This window comes from Carcharodon carcharias, chromosome 17 (genome assembly GCF_017639515.1).
Source record: "Carcharodon carcharias isolate sCarCar2 chromosome 17, sCarCar2.pri, whole genome shotgun sequence".
NCBI lineage: Eukaryota > Metazoa > Chordata > Chondrichthyes > Lamniformes > Lamnidae > Carcharodon > Carcharodon carcharias.
In genome coordinates, this window is record NC_054483.1 from 69113596 (window position 1) to 69137067 (window position 23472).

At 39.8% G+C, this 23472-nt stretch overlaps 1 protein-coding gene across 1 annotated transcript in view; it reads right to left on the reverse strand.

The window, feature by feature from the left end:
- atrnl1b (attractin-like 1b) overlaps positions 1 to 23472 on the reverse strand; it is a 1080114-nt gene that overhangs the window by 562807 nt on the left and 493835 nt on the right. The window contains exons 23-24 of the mRNA XM_041209279.1: positions 9382 to 9460; positions 3232 to 3389 (exon numbers count right to left, since the gene is read on the reverse strand). Coding sequence (XP_041065213.1) covers positions 3232 to 3389; positions 9382 to 9460 — 237 coding nt within the window. The remainder of the gene's footprint in view (positions 1 to 3231; positions 3390 to 9381; positions 9461 to 23472) is intronic.

Here is a 23472-nt window from a genome sequence, read left to right on the forward strand (position 1 = left end):
GTCAAATTGTTCTACTACAATGAAAGTAAGCAGCTCTTAATGGCTAAAGTGGTACACTCATTGTATGGTACTGAAGTCATACTGATCAGGAGCACCTAAGGTTTAACCCCTGGTTTGCACTGAAGTAGCTAACCTTATCCAAACCAGCCTGATCGTGGCATGGATATCATTGGTTGTTCTTGCTCACTATCCACTATCCACTATGACTCTTGCTGTAAGTGCACATGTATTAAAATTGGTTATAGATATAACTGAGCTTATGGCAGAGTTAATGGGGGCTTTCACCATTTCCCAAAACTGTGTACCAGCATAAACCAACATAATCAAGAAATCAGGGTTAAAGAGAAGGAAAGTTGATCAAGGACAAAAAAAAGCAAATTATTATTATTTTTTTTAAAAAAGGCCCAAAGATCTGTTGGGGGTTTCTTTTCAAATTGCACAGAAAACCAAACTCCACTAACGCATTTCTATTGCTTTAAGAATTTCAGAGGCAAGGCTGGAAATTACTATTCTAATATTAATGGATAATCCTTTAATGGGTTCCTATCACATTCCCCTGTCCGCTGTTTTAACCAAAACATTAAACCAATAAATGAGTCAACAAATTAATTAAAAGTGATGAAAAATATAAATCAATGAATGTGTTAACCATTCATCCACTAACATCTGTAACAATTTCTCAGCTGTAGAGATTACACAAGAGATTTCTTCAATTAATTAATTAATGCTACATTACTTATTAATAAAATATTAAGTGTAAGTGAAGATTAAGCATAATGCCGAATAAAAAGCTGGTATCAGCAAAGGTGACGATGAAATTGTTGAAAAAAACTCATCTGGTTCACTAATGTCTTTTGGGGGAGGAAATCTGGCATCCTGTTCCAGTTTGGCCCATACCTGACTCCACATTCCGATCCAGGCCCTACACCAATTTGGTTGAGTCTTACCAGCCCTCTGAAATGGCCTAGCAAGCCATTCAGTTATAGTCAAGCAGATGGCTTACCACCACTTTTTCATGAGCATTAAGTGGTTACCTTTTTAAAAATTTATCCTGTCATATGATATGGGCATCGATGGCAACACCAACATTTGCTGGGCATCCCTAATTGTCCATGAACCTGCTGAATGAACCAGATAAGTTTTTAAGTCAATTTTATTAATTTTTGTTAATTAAACCAGCTACCGTGGTGGGATTTGAACCCACGAGCCCAGAATATTAGTCTGGGCCTCTGGATTACTAGCCCAGTGATATTAACACTACGCCGCCATCTCTCCTTGTCAATGACCAAACAATTAACGACCACCAAGAAATAAGAGAGAATGTTGTACTATAATGAATGTGCTGGGGTCAAGTTTCATGTCCAGGTCAAGTTTCTTGCTCCAATGGGGTTTTCCAAACTGATGAATAATACTTCACACTCTGTGTTCAGCGTCAGCAACTAGTGTTCCTGGATCATGTAGCACAGATTTAACAAAGAATAAAATTCCTTCTACACTGCTCCACAATGCAGCTTAACTAAAACTTAAATCTAAAGAGCACCTGCCACTTCAGTAATGTCAAATTCATCTCCAACAACAACAACTCTTGATGTATTTCCTAGTGAGATTTTCAGTCAATAGCACAAACAACTGATGAATTATTCCCCGTCTTGTTCAGGAAATTTCTCGTCACTGTAATCTAGACTTTAACATCCACAGCACCATCAGTAAGAGAAAACTTTATTCCATTGTATTAACTTGAGATTTTACCAAGGATCCCTAGATTTAAGTGAAACATTCTCAGACTTCTAAAACATCAACGGTGCAGTTTCATTTATCTGTAGAAAATTACTTCAGGAGTTATGCTGGAGCAGGTGTGTATCATTTTTAAAATTTAAAAATATTCTCAGGACGTGAACATCACTGGCAAGACCAGCATTTATTGTTCAACTCTAGTTCTCGGCCCCAAGAAGGTGGTTAGAAGTCTTCTTGAATGACTGGTGTTCTTTGTTATGGCTTGAAGGTAAATGGTTTGCTTGGACATTTCAGAGGGCAGTTAAAAGTCAACCACATTGTTGGGACTGATGTGACACATAAACCAGAGTAGGGAAGGCATTGAAATTTCCTTACCTGAAGGAATTGGGTTTTTAATAACAATCTGAAAGCTTGTCATTTTTATTTATAACAGCATTTTACCTAGACTTTTTTTAAAAAACTGAACTCAAATTTTCCAACTGGTATGACAGGATTTAAACTCACATTCTCTGTTGAGATCTCTGGATGACTAGTCCAGAAACATAAGTACTACACAACAATATCTCCAATGTTTATCCATCGTTTTAGCAGAACAAAGTCCCGTGTCTAGTGGTCTCCACACAGCACTAGACACAGGACTTTGTTCTGCTAAAATTATAAATAAACATGATTTCAGCTATGGTTTTATGCGGATTAGCAAAAAAGTAACCTGAAATGCTGCAGAATTTACACTATGTATTTTTTAAACAGTCATATTAACTAGAAAATTATTTTCAAGCTTTGCTTTGTTCAAGACAGAGTAACCAAATTTGTGGTGCCTCATTAATAAATTATGGAAATTCTTCAGAGCACCTGATTCCACCAGGCATTTAAAACAGCTCATGTTGGGTCATAATTTGATATTTAGGAACAATAAAAGAATAATTAAGTTACATTATACAACTATGCACACAGCAATTCATTTGTCCTCTTACTAATTTAATGGTTTAACTTATGAAATCATGCTCGACAAATACTGCTGTCAATGTCATTACCTTTCACAGTCATCAAATAGAAGTTCCATCGCACCAACATACCAGTAGATTTACACTAACAATTCAGCTGAACACTTAGTGGTATCAGTCTGTAATTTGTCCACTCACAGGGAACACAAAAAGCCACAGTACAAATCAATGTAGTAGATAACTGGATTTGGCACCAATTAACAAATAAAAGCAAATTGATGGAAGAATAAAACTGGTCTTTAATAATATCTCAATGTGCAGCATTTTTTACTGTACACTTGGCACTTCATTCACTTCATGATCTGCATACCTAGTGTTTTACAGATCTGCAGAATAAAATGAAAATCCCATTACGATAATCTCAAGTTAAAGAGTAGGTTAGAGTTTTGACATACTAACTCTTTCAATTTATGGTTAGGAGAATCCATTATTTCAGGTTTGGTATGAGTAGATATTAAAGGCTTATAACTGTGCCTTTTTGAAAATCACTCACCTGTATTTTAACGGGCCAGCTAAAGTTGCTAACATATACGTAGAATGTGATATTTGGATTGTTGTGAAAATTAAACTTTTCATAGGAAAAGCCATCTCTGTACTCTTTAATGTTCATCTTTGAGACTATAGGTACTTCTTCTCCAGATATCGTTCCAGCTGCAAAGGAGAATTTTGAGTTTTAATAGCCTATAAGACAATGCACTGATTTGTTTAATTGAATGAAGCATATACAGCACTGTTAAACAGAACTTTAAAAGCATTAAAACGTTTACCTTAGTTGAGGTCATGAATCAATTGAGTAAAATTCACTAAAAGTGTCCTTCTAGTAGTACTTTTATTCTATGAAGTCATATATTAATCATATGACCATTCTCCAAACCCATGCTTCACAAGATGGACCCCACAGGCCAATCTACTCTTAAATCAAGGTGTCATGCAATGATAGGCTACCATTACATGCAAACAAAATAATAGTTAAATAAACAGATCCGAAACACCCACATCCAAAAGAGGGAGGGGAAGGGGTGGATCATGTACATAGAGAAGAAATAGCTTCAAAAAACAAAATTGCAAAAACAAGAATGGGTGCAGAATTTCTTTGAATAACTATTAAAACTAAGTCAAAATCTCTACAATAAGAAACTTATTAGAGGAAATAATTTGTCATCTGAAGAAATTACAGAGATTTATTTTTGTCTTTCTCCTCAACTCAATTGCAGGTTCTACGGAAAGAGTCATAAGTTAGAATCAAGCAATTATGAAACAGAGAAAATTTTAATTTGATTTTTCACCATTAGCACAGCAATAAGAACTTGTCATCAAAAAAAAAACCTGTGAACTATAAATTGCAACCTCATGACTCCTGAGAGTGCATAACTCCTAGAGGAATACTGTCCAAATGATTTCTTGGAAGTATACAATAGATTTACCCTAGGTACTAAGGGGATAAACAAAGTGATGCATCAACACTGAATATACCAGAACTGTCTAGAATGGAGGTTGAAATGAGGCAGAGGTACATCTGTTTCAACATATGGATAGCTTGAGGGGCAAAAATCTCTCTTATTTTTATTGCCATCTTGTTATAACATCTAAATATGGAAAAGCTGTACCCCAGGTATAACAGAAGCACAGCATTATGTATAGGTTGGGCAGAGTAATATTCTGTATTAGAGCTGTTTCTGAATTCTCTGCAACTTGATCCAATAAAAAGAATCACACAACAGAAACTTGCTTTGAGGGGGAGCAGAACTTGCCACCTCACTGGTCAGACAGAGAAGCAGGCTAGAGGATGAAATGGTATTGACCAAAAGGAATGGGATCTTTACATGGAGTGCTCCTGTATGAAATGATTTTGTTTTTTTGTGAGCAGCTGGAACCTACAATTACAGCTTTAGTTTTTGTGCTGTTACTGATCAATTAGGATTGGGTTCCAGCTTTTCACGGATTGCAAAATTCTCTCAATAAATTAATTAATTCAATTATCTCAAAAATCTGTTTCCACATTGGTGTTTGCCTTGACTCTTCAGAATGGAATTTCAACAATAGAAAATAAACCCTAGTTTTGCTTCTTTAAAAAAAACTGCTTGGGGAGGATGCAAGATAAAAGGCAATTAACTCCGTGAAGTTATAAAGCACATCGTTCAAGGGTTTAATTGCCTTACACCATGGAAGAAGTTGCATGAAAAGCATGCTATCTATATATACCACAACTCCAAAGACCACGACCCTGGTTAAAAGCACCATAATCACTGTTAAAGTATAAATCCTTCTTTAAAAATCTATATTCTTTTTGGTAGTGCACGTGAAATATGGATTCAACGTAAATTATCAGGTAACTTTTGCCTTTGAACATTAACTGTAACGTAAATGCCTGACCATTAAGAAATTATGCATGAACTTTAATTAATTAAAGCTGTTGGATGGAAGATATCAACTTGAATTATACTAATTCATATTGCTGTAGCTTCAGAAATGTAAATGCTGCCCCATTTGAAAAAAAAAATTTAACTCAAATGAAATGCAAAGCAATGCAGTTAATTGAGTTATTTACGTGGACTCATAGTCAATCAATAATTGAAAAGATGTAATCAATCTTTTATAAAATACCTAAAATCCTCAAGCACAGAAAGTTTTTGCCTGCTTTAAAACACACATCCTTCACAAAACATCTGAAGAAATTGTATTAATATAGGTTTTTAATTATGAATTTGATAAAGCAAGATCAAGAAATGCACAAAACTAAAGATGATGTTAATTTAAAATATTCTGTAAATATATAAGCCCTGAATTTCCTTGGAATGTTTGTTGCAAATGCTAAGTTGCACCAGATTTTAAGGAAATTTGTTGCATGACTTACACAACTTTATACTAAAACGTCACTACACATAAATTTCCTCGATCATTTGGGTCATTCCCAGTTACATCTGCCAAACTCTCAATTAAGTAATTTGTTATTGTGCTGATATCTGCTGGTTTTTATATTCCAGCACAAACTAATGAGGATCCCAGCAAATTCTGGGGCAAGTTGCCTTCAGTGAGATCAACATAAAGATCACTACAAGTCAGATCAAGGAAGTTCCAATCCATAATATTGGAGGAAGGGTTAGCACAGTGGGTAATGGCCTCCAACGATGAGGCATTGCATCATATAAATCAGAAAAGCAACCAGTTCAATCTTTGATTGATGTCAGTCAAGCTTGCAAAGGGGCCCTTACATTTACTCGGTTTTCATGCGATAGAAGGGCAGGGAGGAGGAGGAGGAAGAGGGGAGGGAAAAATCAGCTAGGGTTCCTACTCCTCATTTGCTATCCAGTAACCCCACTATAATTGTGCATGTAAATATCAGGTGAGGATAGGATCATATTTTGATGTGATGAGTTCCACATACCATCCCCTCCTGCCAATAATATTGGTCTTGTTTAAAAAATGACTGATCACCAAGGCATAAAGCATATCTTATAGGCCCAATTGCCCCTTATGAAACCACACCTCAAAGCAGACAATATTTCATTTCCAGCAAGTGCAATTTTAGTGCCATTTCCAAAAGGTTAAATTTTTCCAGAATTTATTTTCATAATAAATCTTTCACAGGTGTTTTTGTATTTGGAGCTGGGATAACAGATGTACAAATTAGTTGACGGTGCCTGTGATAGGTTTAGTCAGTTGTTAGTTACTTTGGTTAGTGTCATGTGGTGAAAAACATTTAAATTCTACTGCATTGGGAGCAGGAGGTAAAAAAGGGTTAAGTCTCATCTCCTTGGCAACCTTCCAGGTAAATCATGTATGATCCCTGATACAGGTCAAATTAAAATTAATAATCTGTTAAATCTCAAGTGTCCGTCAGAATGCAAACACAGAAAAACATAGAGCATGTGGTTAGGCAGGGTGAATAATAAAAGGTTGCAAAACAAAAGGCTTATGCACAAATTGAGCATGTATTAGACAAACACATTGGACTGTATACACAGTTGAAGTGAATATGGGCAGGATTTAATTTTCTGTATATAGCATCCAGCTAGATCAGTGGTTCCAGAGCTGTGGTTTGCGAACCCCGAAACGTTTCAGGCAATTCGCAGGAAAAATCCCTTAATGCAGAAGAAGTGTTTGCATGTCAAAACTGCGGGAAAATGACATCTGTCAGTTTGGCACCAACCAAATAACCAGGGCCCTGGCTCTCAGGGGCCCCAATGCTCATTGACCAAGTAACCTCAGGGCGGTCAATGTCCAAAGGTATGTAGGCCATCCTGATCGACAGGCTACTTGGCCAATGATTGCTATTGTTCTGACAACAGCAACCACTGGCTCAGTAGAACGGGTCTTGTCTCGCATCTCGTAACTGGTCTTGAAGTTGGAGAGTGGTTGGTGGTCAGGTGTGCTGTGTCTTCTGCTTGGACTTTGGAGTCATGTGCTGCCTGTGCCTGTAGGAGTGGAGCTTTTAGGTGAGTACCTGCATTTTAACTCTCTGGCTGGCCACAATCACACTGTGCCCCCACCCCTCGCACCTGCAAAGGCTGTTCCCCTCCTCCTAATCTCAGCTGTAAATCCTTGCTGTTTTGACAATGTTTTCTGTGGCCCTGGCATAGGTCCTAGGACATTCCTTTCCCGATCTCTTCTCCAAATCCTGAAAGAAGTCGGGAGGGGAAAGGCCCTGGGTCACAGATAGACTTCATGTCTGTAGCCTAGGGCCCTTCCCTCCCAATCTCTTCTGAGTCTTGAAATCAACTCCCAGTCCAGTCGCTCGATGATGGGTCTGTGGCCCAGAGCCCTTACCTCTTCTCTGGGATCCCTTCTCTGATTCCTCGCCCAGTCCCTCAATGCATCGTTGAGCACTGGAGGAGGACTTCTGCCATTGGAATGGTAGGATGCAATTTCTCTTGCTGGTAGAAAAGCAAGGATGCCTTTACTGCATCTTTACAGACATGTGCCCTCATGCCCAATATTAAAGGCTCCATTTAGTGGCAACTGGCGACATAATCTGGCCAGAATGGAAATTATAAGGCCATTCCCCCATTTAGCAATTCTGTAAGTAACTAGGTTTGATTTTGTGCCTCTAATTTGTATTGGGTAGCTCTCCTTCACTTATTGCATTTTGTTAAATAATAATGTAATTATTAATAGTGTGCAATAAAGTGTCATAAGAAAAACACATTTTATATTTCTAAGATCATTGCTTTTCTAATTTATACTTCGGTAAAGGAGAAAATCTCTGGAAAATATTTATATTTAGTTTTTAGGAGGGGGTTTGCAAAATTTGGCATTTTCATGAAAGGGGTTCACAAGTAGTTAAAGTTTGGGAACCACTGAGGTAGATTGAACAATGTGATTTAGCACAGGCTATCTGACCCATTTAAACTCAGAACATGCAACAATTTGAAACAGATAATCAAAGATAACCTAATTCAGAGTTTCACGATTCGGGAAGGTAAACCTGTGACAGAAGTATAATAATTTTCATAATATTTTTCTGGTTTATTGTGAAGTAGGTTTATGGGGGTAAGTATTGTTGGGTCTGTCTGTGTGATTTAATTACATTTGGAGTCTAATATCTGCAAACTTGAAATCATCAAAAGAAGCTAGATGATTGAAATGCTAATGAGTAAATATGGATGCTGTAAGATGTGAAGGGAATTTGTATTTTTAGATAAATGAAGGGATTTGGACTTCAAAGGGATCTTAGTCAGTTTACAACTAGCCAGATAAGCAAGGCTAAGTGGGTGTTTATTTTTCCCAAAGGTTACTGACAATATTGGCAACATGAAAGTTTTTATATTATAAGGAAGATACAGTTTCAGAGACATACGGAACAACAGAATTTACATATTAAAAACAAAGAAACATATATAAAGGAGAACGAAAGGCTATGTGGAAGAAAGCCATGTAAGATCTAACAGGAGTGTGTGAAATAGCCTTAACAAAGCCTCTAGCCATTTGTGCATAAATCTGTTATATAACAAAACTAAAGTTGAAGAAAGCTATTTGGAATTCCACTGTCAACTGGGTCCTGCGTTAACTTGCTGGTTCTGTTTTAAATCTAAAATCTATTTTGGACTGTTGCATTAAAAGGATATAACTGGGGGTCAGGTTAATTTGGAATTTTAGGAGTTATTATAGTAAGTAATTGTAGTCTTATGTCTTATGAAATCTTTTATTTTGTTAATAAATATTTTAATTTAATTTTTAAAATCTCTTAAGGTTTTGGTGGACTTATTACTTCTAAATTCAGTGTACACATTTCGTAATAAATACAAATTGCAAAACCATTGTGATTGTGCCACCAAGTTTCCCTTGTGGATTGGGTCTGCCTGGCACACATCATCTGCCACGTCATAACATAACCCTAAACAAAAAAAAATAAACCCAGAGGGCTCTGGATCTTGAAGGCAGTTTATATTGTACCATGGAAACAATAGATTCAGATTGTAAGACCCTCTAGGCATCTGACAAAGACTAACTGAGTTGCTTTGCAAAGATCAGTACAAAGTTTTGTTCTGCTACATACTCCGGCAAAACAATTCTTCAAAAACGTTAAGTTTTAATAGAAAAATGTTTTAGTGGGTTTGATTCTATGTTCTGTTATATTTTGGATATTATTGATCCTACTGTACAACTGAAAATCAAAAACTCAAACTGTTTAAAAAAAACTTACCAGTTGATCCTATGGACCAAGTGACATTTAAATTGAAATTGTTTGACGCATTGATGGACAAGTCAAGATCTTTATTTGTCTGCACAAAAAAGTACAAGTTACTCAGTAAAATCATTTATACTAACAGAGGAAACAACATTTCTGAAACAAAATTGTGAGTACTGAGGAGAATCTTTTTTATACTCCATAAATATATAAAGTAATAACACCCACATTGGTAATTTCTCCAGGAACACAACTGAATCAGCAAGTATTATTTATATTATGCATCAATTTTTACCTGAAAGGAACAAATGTAACTGGTAAATTCCAATGAAAAGCATGATCCTTTTTAATGTGTTATTTATAACAAACTTACAAGTAGATAGTCAGTTGTAGATTCACTTCTAAATTTAGCAGTAATCCTTTATGAACTAAATTCTCTTATATGGCTTGTGGCACATGCTGATCACAATCCAAAAATATTCAGAAACAGCAGCATTCTACATATTTGAAATTAAAAGAAAACAGAATGGAATACAAATTTAAATATTTTACATCTTGCAAATAAGACAACCTTGTTTTTATAATAAAAAGGGCCACTTGCTCATATTGACAGCATTAGATGTGCACCAGCCACACAAAACTGTTAGCTGTTCGCAGTGGATTTTATTTACACTAGAGCTGGGGTGTTCATTTCTAGCACAAAGACACCATAAAGTTTATCTTGGCCAAGATTTTCCAGTCATTGGGTGGGCTTGACGGGAGCGGTCGAGGTGCCAACTGCCACCCGCAATGGGCTCCGCACTGCGATTTCACATGGGCAGGCTAATTAAGGCCCGCCCTGCATGGATCACAAGCGGTAGTGCAGCACTACCTGTGCGAGTGGGGGAGGAGGGAGAGTGGGCCCGGTGCACAGTTCACACAAGCACGCAAAAGAGTGCTTCAATCGCTCTGAGGCACAGAGCTGCCTCAGGGAGATTGAAGCACTTTTTGAAAAAATTAATAAATGCAATAAAAATTCAATGAAACATGGCCCCTTGTGTCACATGAGATGGAATATGTTTTTAATTTCAAAAGAAAGTATTTATTTAATTTGCTATAGCTTTAGGAAACCTCATCCCGCCCATGGATGAAGTTTCCTAAAAAATGTAAAGGCCCACTTGACCTTTTTGCCTGCCCAACCATAAGGTTGGACAGACAGTGTAAAATTCAACTTAATTACCTTGTTAATAGCCTTAATAGGCCTTTCAATAATTGGCGAGCATGCAGCTGACTCCAGCCTGCGCCTGCTGAATGAAATATCACGCGAGTTCACCATCATGTTGGGAAACATGCCCAACGTCATAGCGCATCATTTTACGTTCCGGCGAGTCAGGTGTGCGCCCGCACACCGAATGTAAAATTCTGCCCCATATCTTGAGCGTGTGAGGCTCAGAAGGAGAGCAGCCTTTTGGAAGAGAAGTTGGTGATGAAAGAGAGATTCAAACGATCGTCAACTGAAGTCATTTTCTCATACTCTTTTAACTTGTATGCCAAGGGGTATCAGTCCAATCGCATGCTGTTAGAGTTGAATAATGGAATGAGCACATAGAGGAGGGAAATGAATGAAAAAACTAACTAAGACTATTATCAGCATAATATAACTGTTAGAGATTTTCCAAGCAAGGTATTGTAGCATGAACATGTTTTGTTTAAGTTGCCATGCTAAACTTTTTCCTTGTGTATACAATTTGTTTTGAGTCAGGTGCTTTTAATTGACATTTAATTCACCTTTACAAACATTTTGAGCCATGAAGTAAAAAATTGTACAAAAGCCCAAAGCCAGTGAAAATAAAATTGGAAGGTGCATAGAAATTCTTCCCAAAATATAACCCAAATCATGAAAACTCTTGTTACAATGATTTGAAAGTAAAAGATGGCTCAAGGAAAAGATGCCAATTGCTAAAATGTACAAAATCTATATTTATATATAGAAATAACAAATTACCTTTGCTCATAAACATCAAACTTATAAGCATCTTTCTTTGAGGCAATTTCCTCAGGTAGAACTTGAAAAGCCAATTCCAATTTGCAAAGTTCTCTAACAAAGCAATAATTAAACTCAATGGACTGAAGGTCTGTTAATAATTAGGCTCTTGTGCTCTTAAAGGGACTCCTACATTTTACCATCAGATTTAACCTTTCTGTCCATGTAAGATATGATATTGCCTGATTTACCAGGAGCAACATTAAAAGAAATCCATGTATATGTATAGTTTTACATGAAGAGTGCCACAATTTATTAAAAACGCAAAATAATCTTAAAGGGAAAGAAATTCATGCTTTTCTTTCCCCCCAAAGCAGCCAGGGATTCACAATCAGGTGGCAATCCAGAAAACACAATTACACTCCAATTCTTTGGGTGATCCTGGGAGCCTGCAACATAATTCCGGAATCCAAGAGTCAGGTGGCATCAGGTCAAACATAGAGAAGGATACACCACCTACCGCCCTCCATCACCTGATGAATCAGTGCTCTTTTATGTTGAGCATCGCTAGAAGCACTGAGGACAGCATGGGCATAGAACATAGTCTGGCAGACTTCAATGTTCATCACCAAGACTAGCTCAGTAATACCACGACTGACCAAGTTGGCCAAGTCTTGAAGGACATGATTGTCAAGTGGGTTGTGAAAGAAGCAAGAGGGTAAAACCAACTTGACCTCATCCTTGCACATTTATCTGACTATCTCTCCATGGCAGCATTGATAAGAGTAATCACCACACAGTCCTAGTGGAGAAGGAGCAATGTCTTCGAAAAGAGGACACTTTCCATCATTTTATGTGCCACTACCCCGATGGTAAATGTCAGAACAATTCTAGCAGCTCAAAACCATGAGGTACTGTGGCAATCAGCAGTAGAGCTACATTCCACTACAATCTGTAACCTCATGGCGCAGCATATTCCTCAGTCCATCACTTCCATCAAGCCAGGGGACCAACCCTGATTTAATGAGAAGAGTAGAACAGCTTGCCAGGAGCAGCACTAGGCATACTTAAAAACTCGCTTGATTGGCACACCATCCACAAACATTCACTCCCTCCACCACCAACGGTAGCAGCAGTGTGTACCATCTACAAGATGTACTGCAGGAACTCACCAAGGCTCTTTTGATAGCAGCGTCCAAAACCACAAACACTACTCATCTCGAAGGACAAGGGCAGCAGGCATGTGGGAACACCACCACCTCGAAGTTCCCCTCAAAGCCACTCACTATCTTGACTTGGAACAATATCGCCATTCCTTCATTAGCGCTGGGTCAAAATCCTGGAGCTCCCACCCTCAACACTGTGGGTGTACCTGCGCCACATGGACTGCAACAGTTCAAGTCAGCAACTCACCACTGCCTTCTCAAGGGCAGTTAGGGATGAGCAATAAATGCTCACATCCCATGAATGAATAAAATAAAGTGAGATACCAACTTGGTGAAACTGCAGGGCCACATGCATTCTAAACAGCAGAAGCACCATGCCATAAGCAGAGCTAAGCGATTCCATGACTAATGGGTCAAATCAAGGCTCTGCAGCTCTGCCACATCTAATCATGAATGGTGATGGACATTTAAATAGCTAAGAGGAGGAGGGAACTCCATTAACATCCCTATCCTCAATAATGGCAGATCATAGCACAAAAGTGAAAAAAAAAGCTGACGTGGCTGCAAACATCTTCCGTCAGAAGTGCCAAGTGGATGATCCATCGTGACCATCTCCTACAATTCCCACTGTAGCAGAAACCAGTCTTCAGCCAAATCAATTCAATCCGCATGATAACAAAAGACAGAGGAGCACACATGTCACAGCTAAGGCTATGGGCCCCGACATCCCAGCTGTACTGCTGAAAATGTCTGCTCCAGAACTAGCCACACCTCGAGTCAAGCTGCCCCAGTACAGCTACAACACTGGATTTACCAAACAAAGTGGAAAATTTTCCTAGTATGCCCTGCGTACAAAACGCAGGACAAATCCAACTTGGCCAACTACCGTCACATCAATCTACTCTCCATCATCAACAACTTAATGGAAGGTGTCATCGACATTGCACTTAATAATGATCTGCGCAATGTTCAGTTTGAGTTCTGCTACGACTGCAGGACTCCAAACCTCATTGCAGCCTTGGTTCAAATATGGGCAAAAGAGCCAAATTCCAGATATGAGGTGAGAGTGGCTCTCCTCAACATCATGGCAGCATTTGACCAAGTGTAGCATTAAGAAGCGCTACAAAATTGAAGACACTGGAAATCAGGGGAAAAAACTGTCCACTGGTTGAAGTCTTGCCTAGCCCAAAGGAAGATACTTATAGTTGTTGCAGGCCAAACATTTCAGCCCCAGGACAACACTGCAGGAGTTTCTCAGTGCAGTGTCCTTAGCCCAACCCTCATCAACTGCTTCATCAATGTCCTTTCCCCCAACAGATGATCAGACATAGGATGTTCACTGATGAGTGCGCAGCGTTCAGCTCCATTTGCATATCCTCAAATAACAAAGCACTCTGTGCCCACATGTACTAAGGCCTGGATAACATTCAGACTTGGGCTAATAGGTGGCAAGTAACATTTAAGTGAGTGACTTATCTCCTGACTCCCCAAAGCCTTTTCAGCATCTACATCGCACAATCAAAAGTATGATTTTGATTGCCAAGATCTGTGCAGCTCCAACAACAATTAAGAAGCTCAACACCATTCAGAACAAAACATCCTGCTTAAGTAGCACCCCATCCATCCCCTTAAACATTCATTCCCTCCACCACGTACATCGTGTCTGCAGTGTGTACCATCTACAAGATGCACTGCAGCAACTCACCAAGGCTTCTTCGGCAGCACCTCCCAAACCCATGTCCTCTACCAACTAGGAGAAAAAGAGCAGCAGACACACAAAACTATATTGCTGATCCTTCATCATTGCAGGGTCAATATCCTGGAAATCCCTACAAAATAGCACTGTGGGAGCACCTTCACCATACAAACTGTAGCAGTTCAAGAAAGTAGCTCAAAACCTCCTTCTCAAGGGCAGTATGGGATGGGCAATAATGCTGGTTTTGCTAGTAATGCCCACACCTGTGAATAAATAAAAAAATGATCTTATGATATCCTACTTACAGTAACTAGAGGTTGTGGTGCTAAAAGGATCTTTAAAAAGAATAGAACATTATGCATTTACACAGTGAAGTGTTCCTATTCTGATAAATACAAGTATATCCTCCAGTTTGCTGTCTGCAATGCAAAAGCACCCTGTTTCTATAATAAAATTTAAAATTAGGTTAATTTGGACTCAATCAAAAAGTGGTCCATTGTGGGGTAAGTAATGAGGTAGATCAAAGCAAGAATACCCATTTGGATACTGTGTATTGTGCTTGAGTTCTGCGAATGTGTTCAAATTGAACCCAAACTGCATCCAGCTGCAGCACCAGGCTAGAGAGGCAAATAGTATCAGATGAAGATTCAAACGCTTGCCCTTAAAACCTTGGTAATTAAGAACATGTAGAAAGAGTTAACAATAAAATTAAGAGATTAACTTTTCAGGGCCAATATCATAATGGACCTCTTTATACACTTTCAACTAAAAGTAATTATAATCAGCCCAAAAGGAAACTATTATATGTGCCTTCATTTGCATTCTGAATCACATCAGCTCCATAAACCAGGTCAGCTTGATATTATTTAAACATCACTAGAAATGCAATTTGATTCTGTTCCTCTTTGTCTGGAATCCATGCAATTTGTTAAATACAGAAGTGGCTAAGACAACAAAAAGTTGGATCAATGTCTTGTTGGACTAGCCAAGATACAGTCACTTCTACGTTCAATGCAGCAAAATCATTTGGCATGAAGGAGTTTGAAGTTTATATTACTTACAGTGGAAATTCAGGGGGCAGAAAAATCATACATTTTCACTGCCTCTTTCATCATGGCTATTGTAAAAGCTTCACAAAAAAAAATTCCAGAAGAAATGGGCGAGGAGTTAGCTCAAATAATGAAAGCATTTTGACAGGATAATAAACTGTTCCAAGTAAGGAAGGCTATCCTGTGCAAGACTCTCAAAAGCCTTTGTATTAATTAGGAGAAGACAGAAATTGCTTTTTCTACTGAACCATAATAAATGAACTAACAATATCTCATCACCTCAGCAAAGCAAGAATGCCTTGGGGAAGCTTATTTATCTAAATTCATCTTAATAATCTGATGAAAGTCATCAAAAGTTGTTTTTCCTTAACTGACATGTTAACATGCCCAATTGGTAAAAAACAATTTTAAAAGGAGACTGATTGAATACTACAACATCTGCAGCTGACCAAAAACAGAACTGGATAGTGGACAGATAAATGGTGAGTTATCTTCAGAACTCATTTATCTATGCATATAACTCCTGAATAACAGTATCACCACCCACCCACAGCTCCTTTTAACTCAAAATATTGAGCACCATAGTCATAACTGAGCTTTTCTGGAGCACATAGGTATACTGGAAAAAATGATGAAAAACAGAGAATTCGCAAGAAATTTCAGTTTCCTTGAACAAATTTAATAGTTTGGCAATCCTGCTTGGTAGGTTGCTAAAAAAAATACAGATCTCATTCCTTGATTGAGAGCAAGTGAAAGCCCTGAACAGTGACAAACTGAATGGGAAATGTCTACTTAACCCGGCATCCTCTATCATCAGAAACATATGACTAGGCAGCCAGTCTGGTACAAGATTCCAATCACCATATAACAAGATTTGCTACCACCTGATGTATGTTTTAGTGTTCACACAAGGTCTAAAATAATTACTGCAACTGTACCTTAAAGGTCTTAATCAACCAAAATTACTTTGCTAAAAACACCAACAGCAAAACTTTGCATGCTTTGTCAACCCACTGAACTGTCTTCCAAGGAATAATCAAGTAGTTGGTTCTTTTATGCAAAATTTCAAAATCAGGAGTACCAGTTAATGCTGCAGTAAGATTGATTATGGAAACTTAGAATGCAAGAAGCTGCTATTCAGCCAGTTGTTTGAAAGAGTAGTCATGCTTTGTCCCAACATCTCCCCTATTTGTCTTTTACTCTGCCCTTCATCCTGAAGTGCTTATCCAACTCCCCTTTAATATTATTTATGGAATCAGCATCCACCAACTTTTCAGATTGAGCATTCTAGATCCTAACAACTCAGTGAAAAAAAAATTCACCTCTATTTTAATCAATTAGTTTAAATCTACAACCTCTAGTTATTGACCCATTTGCTAGAAGGCATCAAGTGTTAAATTCCACCCCAGTAAATGTGGGTGATTCCAATGTTTGTTACTGGGATAAAGAGTCAGATGCACCAGCCGAGAGCCTGCTGCAAATTTCAATCCCCTTTGCAGCGTTTACACCCCATCAGCCTGTGCCCAGACCCAGACACCCAGTGACTGAAGCTGTCTGAGACTGGCAAAGAGCAACGCCTGCAGTAGCCGTGAGCCGTGAACTCATTTTTCGCTATCCGTTCCATAGCTACTGAGTCCACCTCTCTCCCTGGCAACAGCCTGAGATTAAACCAGTCTGTTCGTCACCTTGGTGTTACATTTTGTCCAGTGATAAGCTTCCAACATCATATTCACACCATCACTAAGTGCATATTTCCACCTCCATAAAATTGCCTAACTTTTCCCCAGCCTCAGCTCAACTGCTGCTGAAGCTTTCATTCAAGCCTTTGTTACCTTTAGACTCAACTATTCCAACACACTCCTGGTTGTTTCTCACATTCCACTCTCTGCAAACTTGAGATCATTCAAAACTCTGCTGCCCTGCCTTAACTCACAAAGCCCTGGGGTGGAATCATCCCAGTTTTGGACTAAGTGCGGTAGTGGATGGGGAAAATGACGCTTTACCCGCAGACCGCAATGGCAGCTTCTCACGCCATATCGTCCCGATCCTACCACATTACACAAACCTGGGAAACATGCTGTTTTGATGGCAGGCAGACTCTCGTTTGCCCGCCATGCCGTCACCTCGCCACTTCATCACACCGGGCGCCATGTTTGAAGCATAGCCGCATGCACACCTCTCAGTGCTTCCAGCGCAGGACTGCTGCATAGAAGACAGGATGACCCCGAAAAGCAAAAAGACTGCAGCCCCCAGTTTAGTGACACGTACCTCGAGCGCCTTTAGGACACCTTGGAGGCCCGCCATGACGTCCTCTACCCCCGCTCTGGCTGCAGGAGGGGGCAGAAGCCAATCCAGCACGAAAGGCGGTGGCAGCAGCGGTCAGCGCCAATGCACTGCAAAAGAGGACGGCCACCCAGTGCTGCTACAGAATGAATGGTTTCATCTGTTCCACCAGGGTGAGTCATTCTACTCATTGCTCTCAGCTCACACACTCTCAAACCCATCACACATCCAGAGATCTCACACCTCAAGGGACAATGCCACTAACTCTCACACCTCCATCAGGCTCATATTCTCTCATGCTCACATCCTCACCTTGTCCATGGCTCTGCTCACCACAAAAACATTCCATGCAGCACCACGTATCCTGCTCACACTCTCTCCTTCTGTTTCCATGCAGGAAAAGTCTGCTTACACCAGCAAGGAGAGGTGCCAGGCCATGGGCGGAGAGGCGCCAGGCCATGGGCGGAGAGGCCCACATTTGGCCTGTAATGACACAGATGGCAAATGCTGAGTTGTTCAAATCCCAGAGGAAACATGAAACAACTGTCACAACTAATTTTCAATTTGTATAAATTTCAAGATGCATGCCTTAATTGCAGTATTAATAAGACCACCCAGTCTTATAGGTTTTTTACAAAACTAGATTAGACATTTATTAATAAAGAGAAACAATTTTAAATACATATATAGATTTACAAATTACTACTATGATAACTTCTAACTCCCCTAATCAAAGTCCCAGTTACACTTTTGTTAAGGCAACAATAAGACACACAGACTTTAGGCAAAAAAACATGATGCCCTGAACAAGTCGAATTCAAAGTGAGTTCTAACTTCAATCCCTGGAGACAGCAGCCTGAGGCATAGATGCTGAAGGCTTTTTCATACTTAGATGTTAAAATGCCTACCCGTACAAAGCCTTTGCTCCTTTATACACATTTTCCCCTTTGAATGCAAATATCCATTGTTTCGCTATATTTTTGGACTTTGTTTTCCTGATAATAAAAATCTCTCATAGCACTAAGTTTTACCTGTAATCTTTGGGAAAAATAAACACTGTTTCTAAACTTCACCTGTCTAAGTGACACATTTTACCCCTCCTTTGAAAACAATCTAGCTTGCTTTATTTAAAAATGCAAATGTTCCCATAACACCTATGTTTCCCTAATTAACATTTCTAACCTAACTTTTCTTCTTACATCAAAACACCCAGACTAATTCAATTAAATCTCACACACACACATATTTTATTTATATATATATATATATATATATATATATAGAGAGAGAGAGAGAGAGAGAGAGAGAGAGAGAGAGAGACACACCCCACTATTACTCTATTTTACAATAAATTCCAATAATATTATGAGAATTATTATATCTTCCTGACAAGGACCTTCATTCATTTTGAGAAGCGTGCCATCGCGCTAACTGGTGGAGGCATGGACCCTGCCTGCAGTGATGGGGTCATCGACGAACACTATTGTAAGGATCCTGCACCACATCATTCCTCTCTCAATGCAAATGTGATTGCTCTCTCTCTTGCTTTTGACTCGGCTGCCAATTATCTCTACTTTGGTTCACAGGGAGCTCTGCCAAGCGACCAACACCCTTAGCCAGCCAGTCCCTGAACTCCATCCAGGCACTCATCTCCAGCCAAGAGGACATCTCCTCCATTGAAGAGCTGGAAATAAGCAGCCTGAAAGACCCGTCACAGTGCTTACCCACACCTGCCAGCAGCACAGAGACAGGCCTCGTGGGACCCAGATCTAGAGCAGGCGAGGGTTCACTACACAGACATGTGTCCACAGCAGGAGGAGACAGGTACAGCCGAGCTCCCCGGCACTCGGAGGACCCGCTGGGAAACAGGCATCTATGAGGTCTGAGTCAGATGACGAATCTCTGGATTTGGCCTTCCTGGAGAGTCAGCAGAAAGCTGTTAGAAGCCCTAAGCAGAGTGGCTCGCGAGTGGGAGGAGTGCGTCCGCCTGCTTTCTGATGAAATGCCTACATGTGCGCATATGGAGATCTCCATTGGGAGGATGGCGGACGCCATGGAGAACCTGGTCCAGTGGAACACGAAGATGTGTGTAGACCTGCACTCCATCGTGCAGCCATGGGTAAGTTCCTTTAGTGGCAATGTGAGAGGAAACAGGGCACCTCGATGTCCCTCCAAATGCTCCTTCCCCTCAAGGAGTCAGCCTGGGGACCCGAAGGGAGGAGAAGCGGCAGCTGTACACTCATCCACTCAGTAATCTCAGAAGCTGTCCTCTCCCTCCAAGTGCCCTTGGCCTGCGAGCCCCTCAAGCTCACTCTCTGTCACTGCAGAGGGAACAGCTGGCCAATGAGTGACACTGGAGGGAAAAGTGCATGTGTGGCAGGGCCTTTCAGAACCTCAAGCAAGCATTCTCCCATGCATGTGGATCCTTCACACTCACCTCAATGTCCCGAGCATTTTCAACGAAGCCTGCTGGGGTTCGCTTTCAGTTGTCCATCTGAGCTGACATACATCTCCGCTCACCCACTACTCACACTCCATGCAGCACCTGATCTTGCCCACCATGACTCTCATTTCACTTTCAATTTAGACAGCATGGTGATTCAGTTTTGCATTCACTCCCCCATCCTTTCCCCTCGCCCAGTCACCCATTTCCTTGCCCCCACTTCCCCCCCACCTCCCCCCTACCCGCCATCACAGTTGACCCCCCAGATCACCGTGTTTTCCCGCCAACATGGGCAGATGATCCAGTGGGTGGGGGAGGGGGGTGGTGTGGGGTGGGGAGGGAGGGGGGATTTATTCCACTGGGCTGGCACTAAAATGATAGTAGATGTATTACAATGAGGTCCCCGATGTCTGATGACAGGCCACGTTTCCTGCCATTAACAGGCTAAGCGGATGATCGCAACTGGTTTCACAACTTCGTGAAACTGATTTTTGGCCTTCTCGCTATATTGTCTACTCACACCGCTGAACATTCCCAACGTCAGCAGGCATGGAAAGTTCCGCCCCTGATCTACAATCACCTGTGTCCACTGACCTACAATTGGCTCCCAGTCAAGCAATGCCTTGATTTTACAATTCTCATCTTATTTCGAAATTCCTCCATGGTCTCACCTCTCCCTATCTCTTTAATCTCCTCCAGCCCTACAATCCTCCAAGAACTCTTGTGTTTTTCCAATTTGAGCCAATTGTGCACTCCTAATTTTCATTGCTCCACCACTGCTTTCTGTACCTTTGGCTGCCTTGTCCCCAAGTTCTGTAATGTGCTCGCTACACCCCTTTACCTCACTTTCCTCCTTAAAACCTATATCTTTGACCAAGCTTTTGGTCACCTGACTTAATACCTTCTTCTGTGGCTCAGTGCCATACATGTGTTTTATAATGCTCCTGTGACATACCATGGAATGTTTCATTACATTAAAGGGGTTACATAAGTAAGCTGTTGTTGCTTCTACTCTATCAAAGCCTATCTTCAGAGCCTTTCTTAGGTCACCCTTTAACATTCTCTGTTTCAAGGAGAACAGTCCTAAATTTTCCAACATCTCCTCAAACATAAGTCCCTCATCCCTGGTAACGTCCTAGTAAACATGCTCTGAACCTCTCTAAGCCCATTCCACCTTTCCTGAAGTGTGGTACACAGAATTCTTCACAATACTCCAGCTGAGGCCTAATCTGTAATTTATAAAGTTCTAGCATGATCTTTTTGTTTTTACATTCTATTCCTCGACTTATAGCCCTCATGGCCCACCTAATCAGCTTGCATTGTACATATGGCCACCAAGGTGTCTCTGCTATATTCACTTCTTAAAAGAATGCCATTTGTAGTACAAATCTTTATACCTTTCTGAATAAGTCTTCCCAATAGTGCATTGCTTCATACTTCTCTGCATTAAAATTCATCTGCCATGCTTCTGCCCATTTCACCATTCTATATATGTTATCCTGAAGCCTGTAACTATCTACATGATTATCTACTACTTTTTCAAAGTTTTGTATCATCTGAGTACTTTATAGTGCTGCTCCTTGCAGACAAGTCTAGTTTGTTTATAAAAAATTAAGAGTAGTGAACCCAAAATTGACTCCTGGGGAACAGCATGACAAACCACCTCCCAGTCTGAATAAATTCATCCAGCACTACCCTGTGATTCCAGTTACTGAGCCAATTTTGAATCCATATCACTGCTTCCTCTTTAATTACTTCTCCTTAATAAACCTCTTGTGTGGCATTTTGTCAAAGACCTTCCAAGAGTCCATGTTGACATGTACTGCAATACTTTGATCAATAAAGAATTCAATCAAAATGATCAAACATGAAGTACCCAAAGTACTCATTTAATATTTTAGCCCTGTCCCCTGCCTCTACAGGAAGATTTCCTTTTGAGTCTTAAATAGGGCCAATATTTTCCTTAGCTAATCGCTTACACTTCGTTTAAAATGTCTTAGGGTGCACCTTAATGTTGCCTGCTAATCTTTTTTGTAATCTCTCTTTGCCTTCAGTATTAACTTTTCAATTCTCTCCTGTACTTGCCATAATCTTCCTGGTTATTAAATGAACCTTGCTCCTAACATTTGACATAAGCCAACTTTTTGTGTTTTCTTTTAACTTTGATTTCCATCATCATCTGCTTGACCCTGCAATCATGTTTTTGGTAATCTGCTTGCACTCGGTTCCTATTCACATCAGTTAAATTAACCCCTCCCCAGTAGAGCATTTTTACATCTGATATTTTCTGATTACTCTGAATTATGTTGTGGTCACTGTTAAGTAGATGATCTCTGATGTAAAACATTCCACTTTGTTGACTTATTTTTCCAGGACCAGATTCAACATTACTCCCATCCTTGTTGCACGGAAGGAATGGAGGCATTGACTGAGAAAGTTCTCCTACACACATCAAAAATTCCTCTCCTTTCCTACGATGATTTATCCCTGTCTATATTTGAGTAATTAAATTTTCTTAGTATTACTTCTCTATTTTTGAAAGATACTGATCTCCTCGCTGTTTGGAGCTTGATTAAAAAAGCTAACAATATAATGGCTCCTCTCACAATTCCTTAACTCAAACCAAATAGAGTCAGTTTTGAAACCAAACAGCACATTCCTTTTTGCATGCGACTGTGACATCATCCTTAATCAATACTGCCAAATCCCCTCCTCTTTCTTCCTTCTCTAACATTCCAGAATACTTGGTAGCCAGGAGTACTAAGAACCATTCCCAGTTCCCATGCAGTAGAGGGAGTGCTGCGTTGTTGGACAAGCCATCTTTTAGATGAAACATTACGCTCAGGCCCCATCTGTCTGTTCTGGTAAATGTAAAAGATCCCATAGCATATTTCAAAGAAGAGGAGGGGAGTTACCCCAGTTCCTAGCCAATGTTTATCCCTCAATCAACATCACAAAAACAGATTCTTTCATCATTATCACATTGCTGTTTGTGGGACTTTCCTGTGGGTACATTAACTGCTGCATTTAATACATTACAACAGTGACTACACTTCAAAACTACTTCATTGGCTGTAAAGCGCTTTGAGATGTCTGGTGCTTGCAAAAGGCCATGTATCTGTTATTGAGTCACATCATAATCCCATGTAGAATTTGTGCTTGCAGTTCAACAAACTGAATAGTTACATTACAAACACTCATATACAATCAGTTTAATAACTCCATCATCACATCTGCTACTTTCCCTCAAGCTGATCCCGCAAATTCAGATATTTCTAACTTTAATGTTTATATCACTGTCTTCTAATCTCACTTCTATTCCTTTCAGCTATTCTCTGCTTACCTTCCCCAGCCAAATTAAACCCTCCCCAACAGCACTAGCCAGTAAATACAAGGGACCAGTCATGGATTCTTCTAAACTTACTTCAAACAATCGAGAAAAAATTAAATTCCAAAATATTTACTTGACTTCAAGATATTTCCACCAAGCTCCAAAATCCAGCATT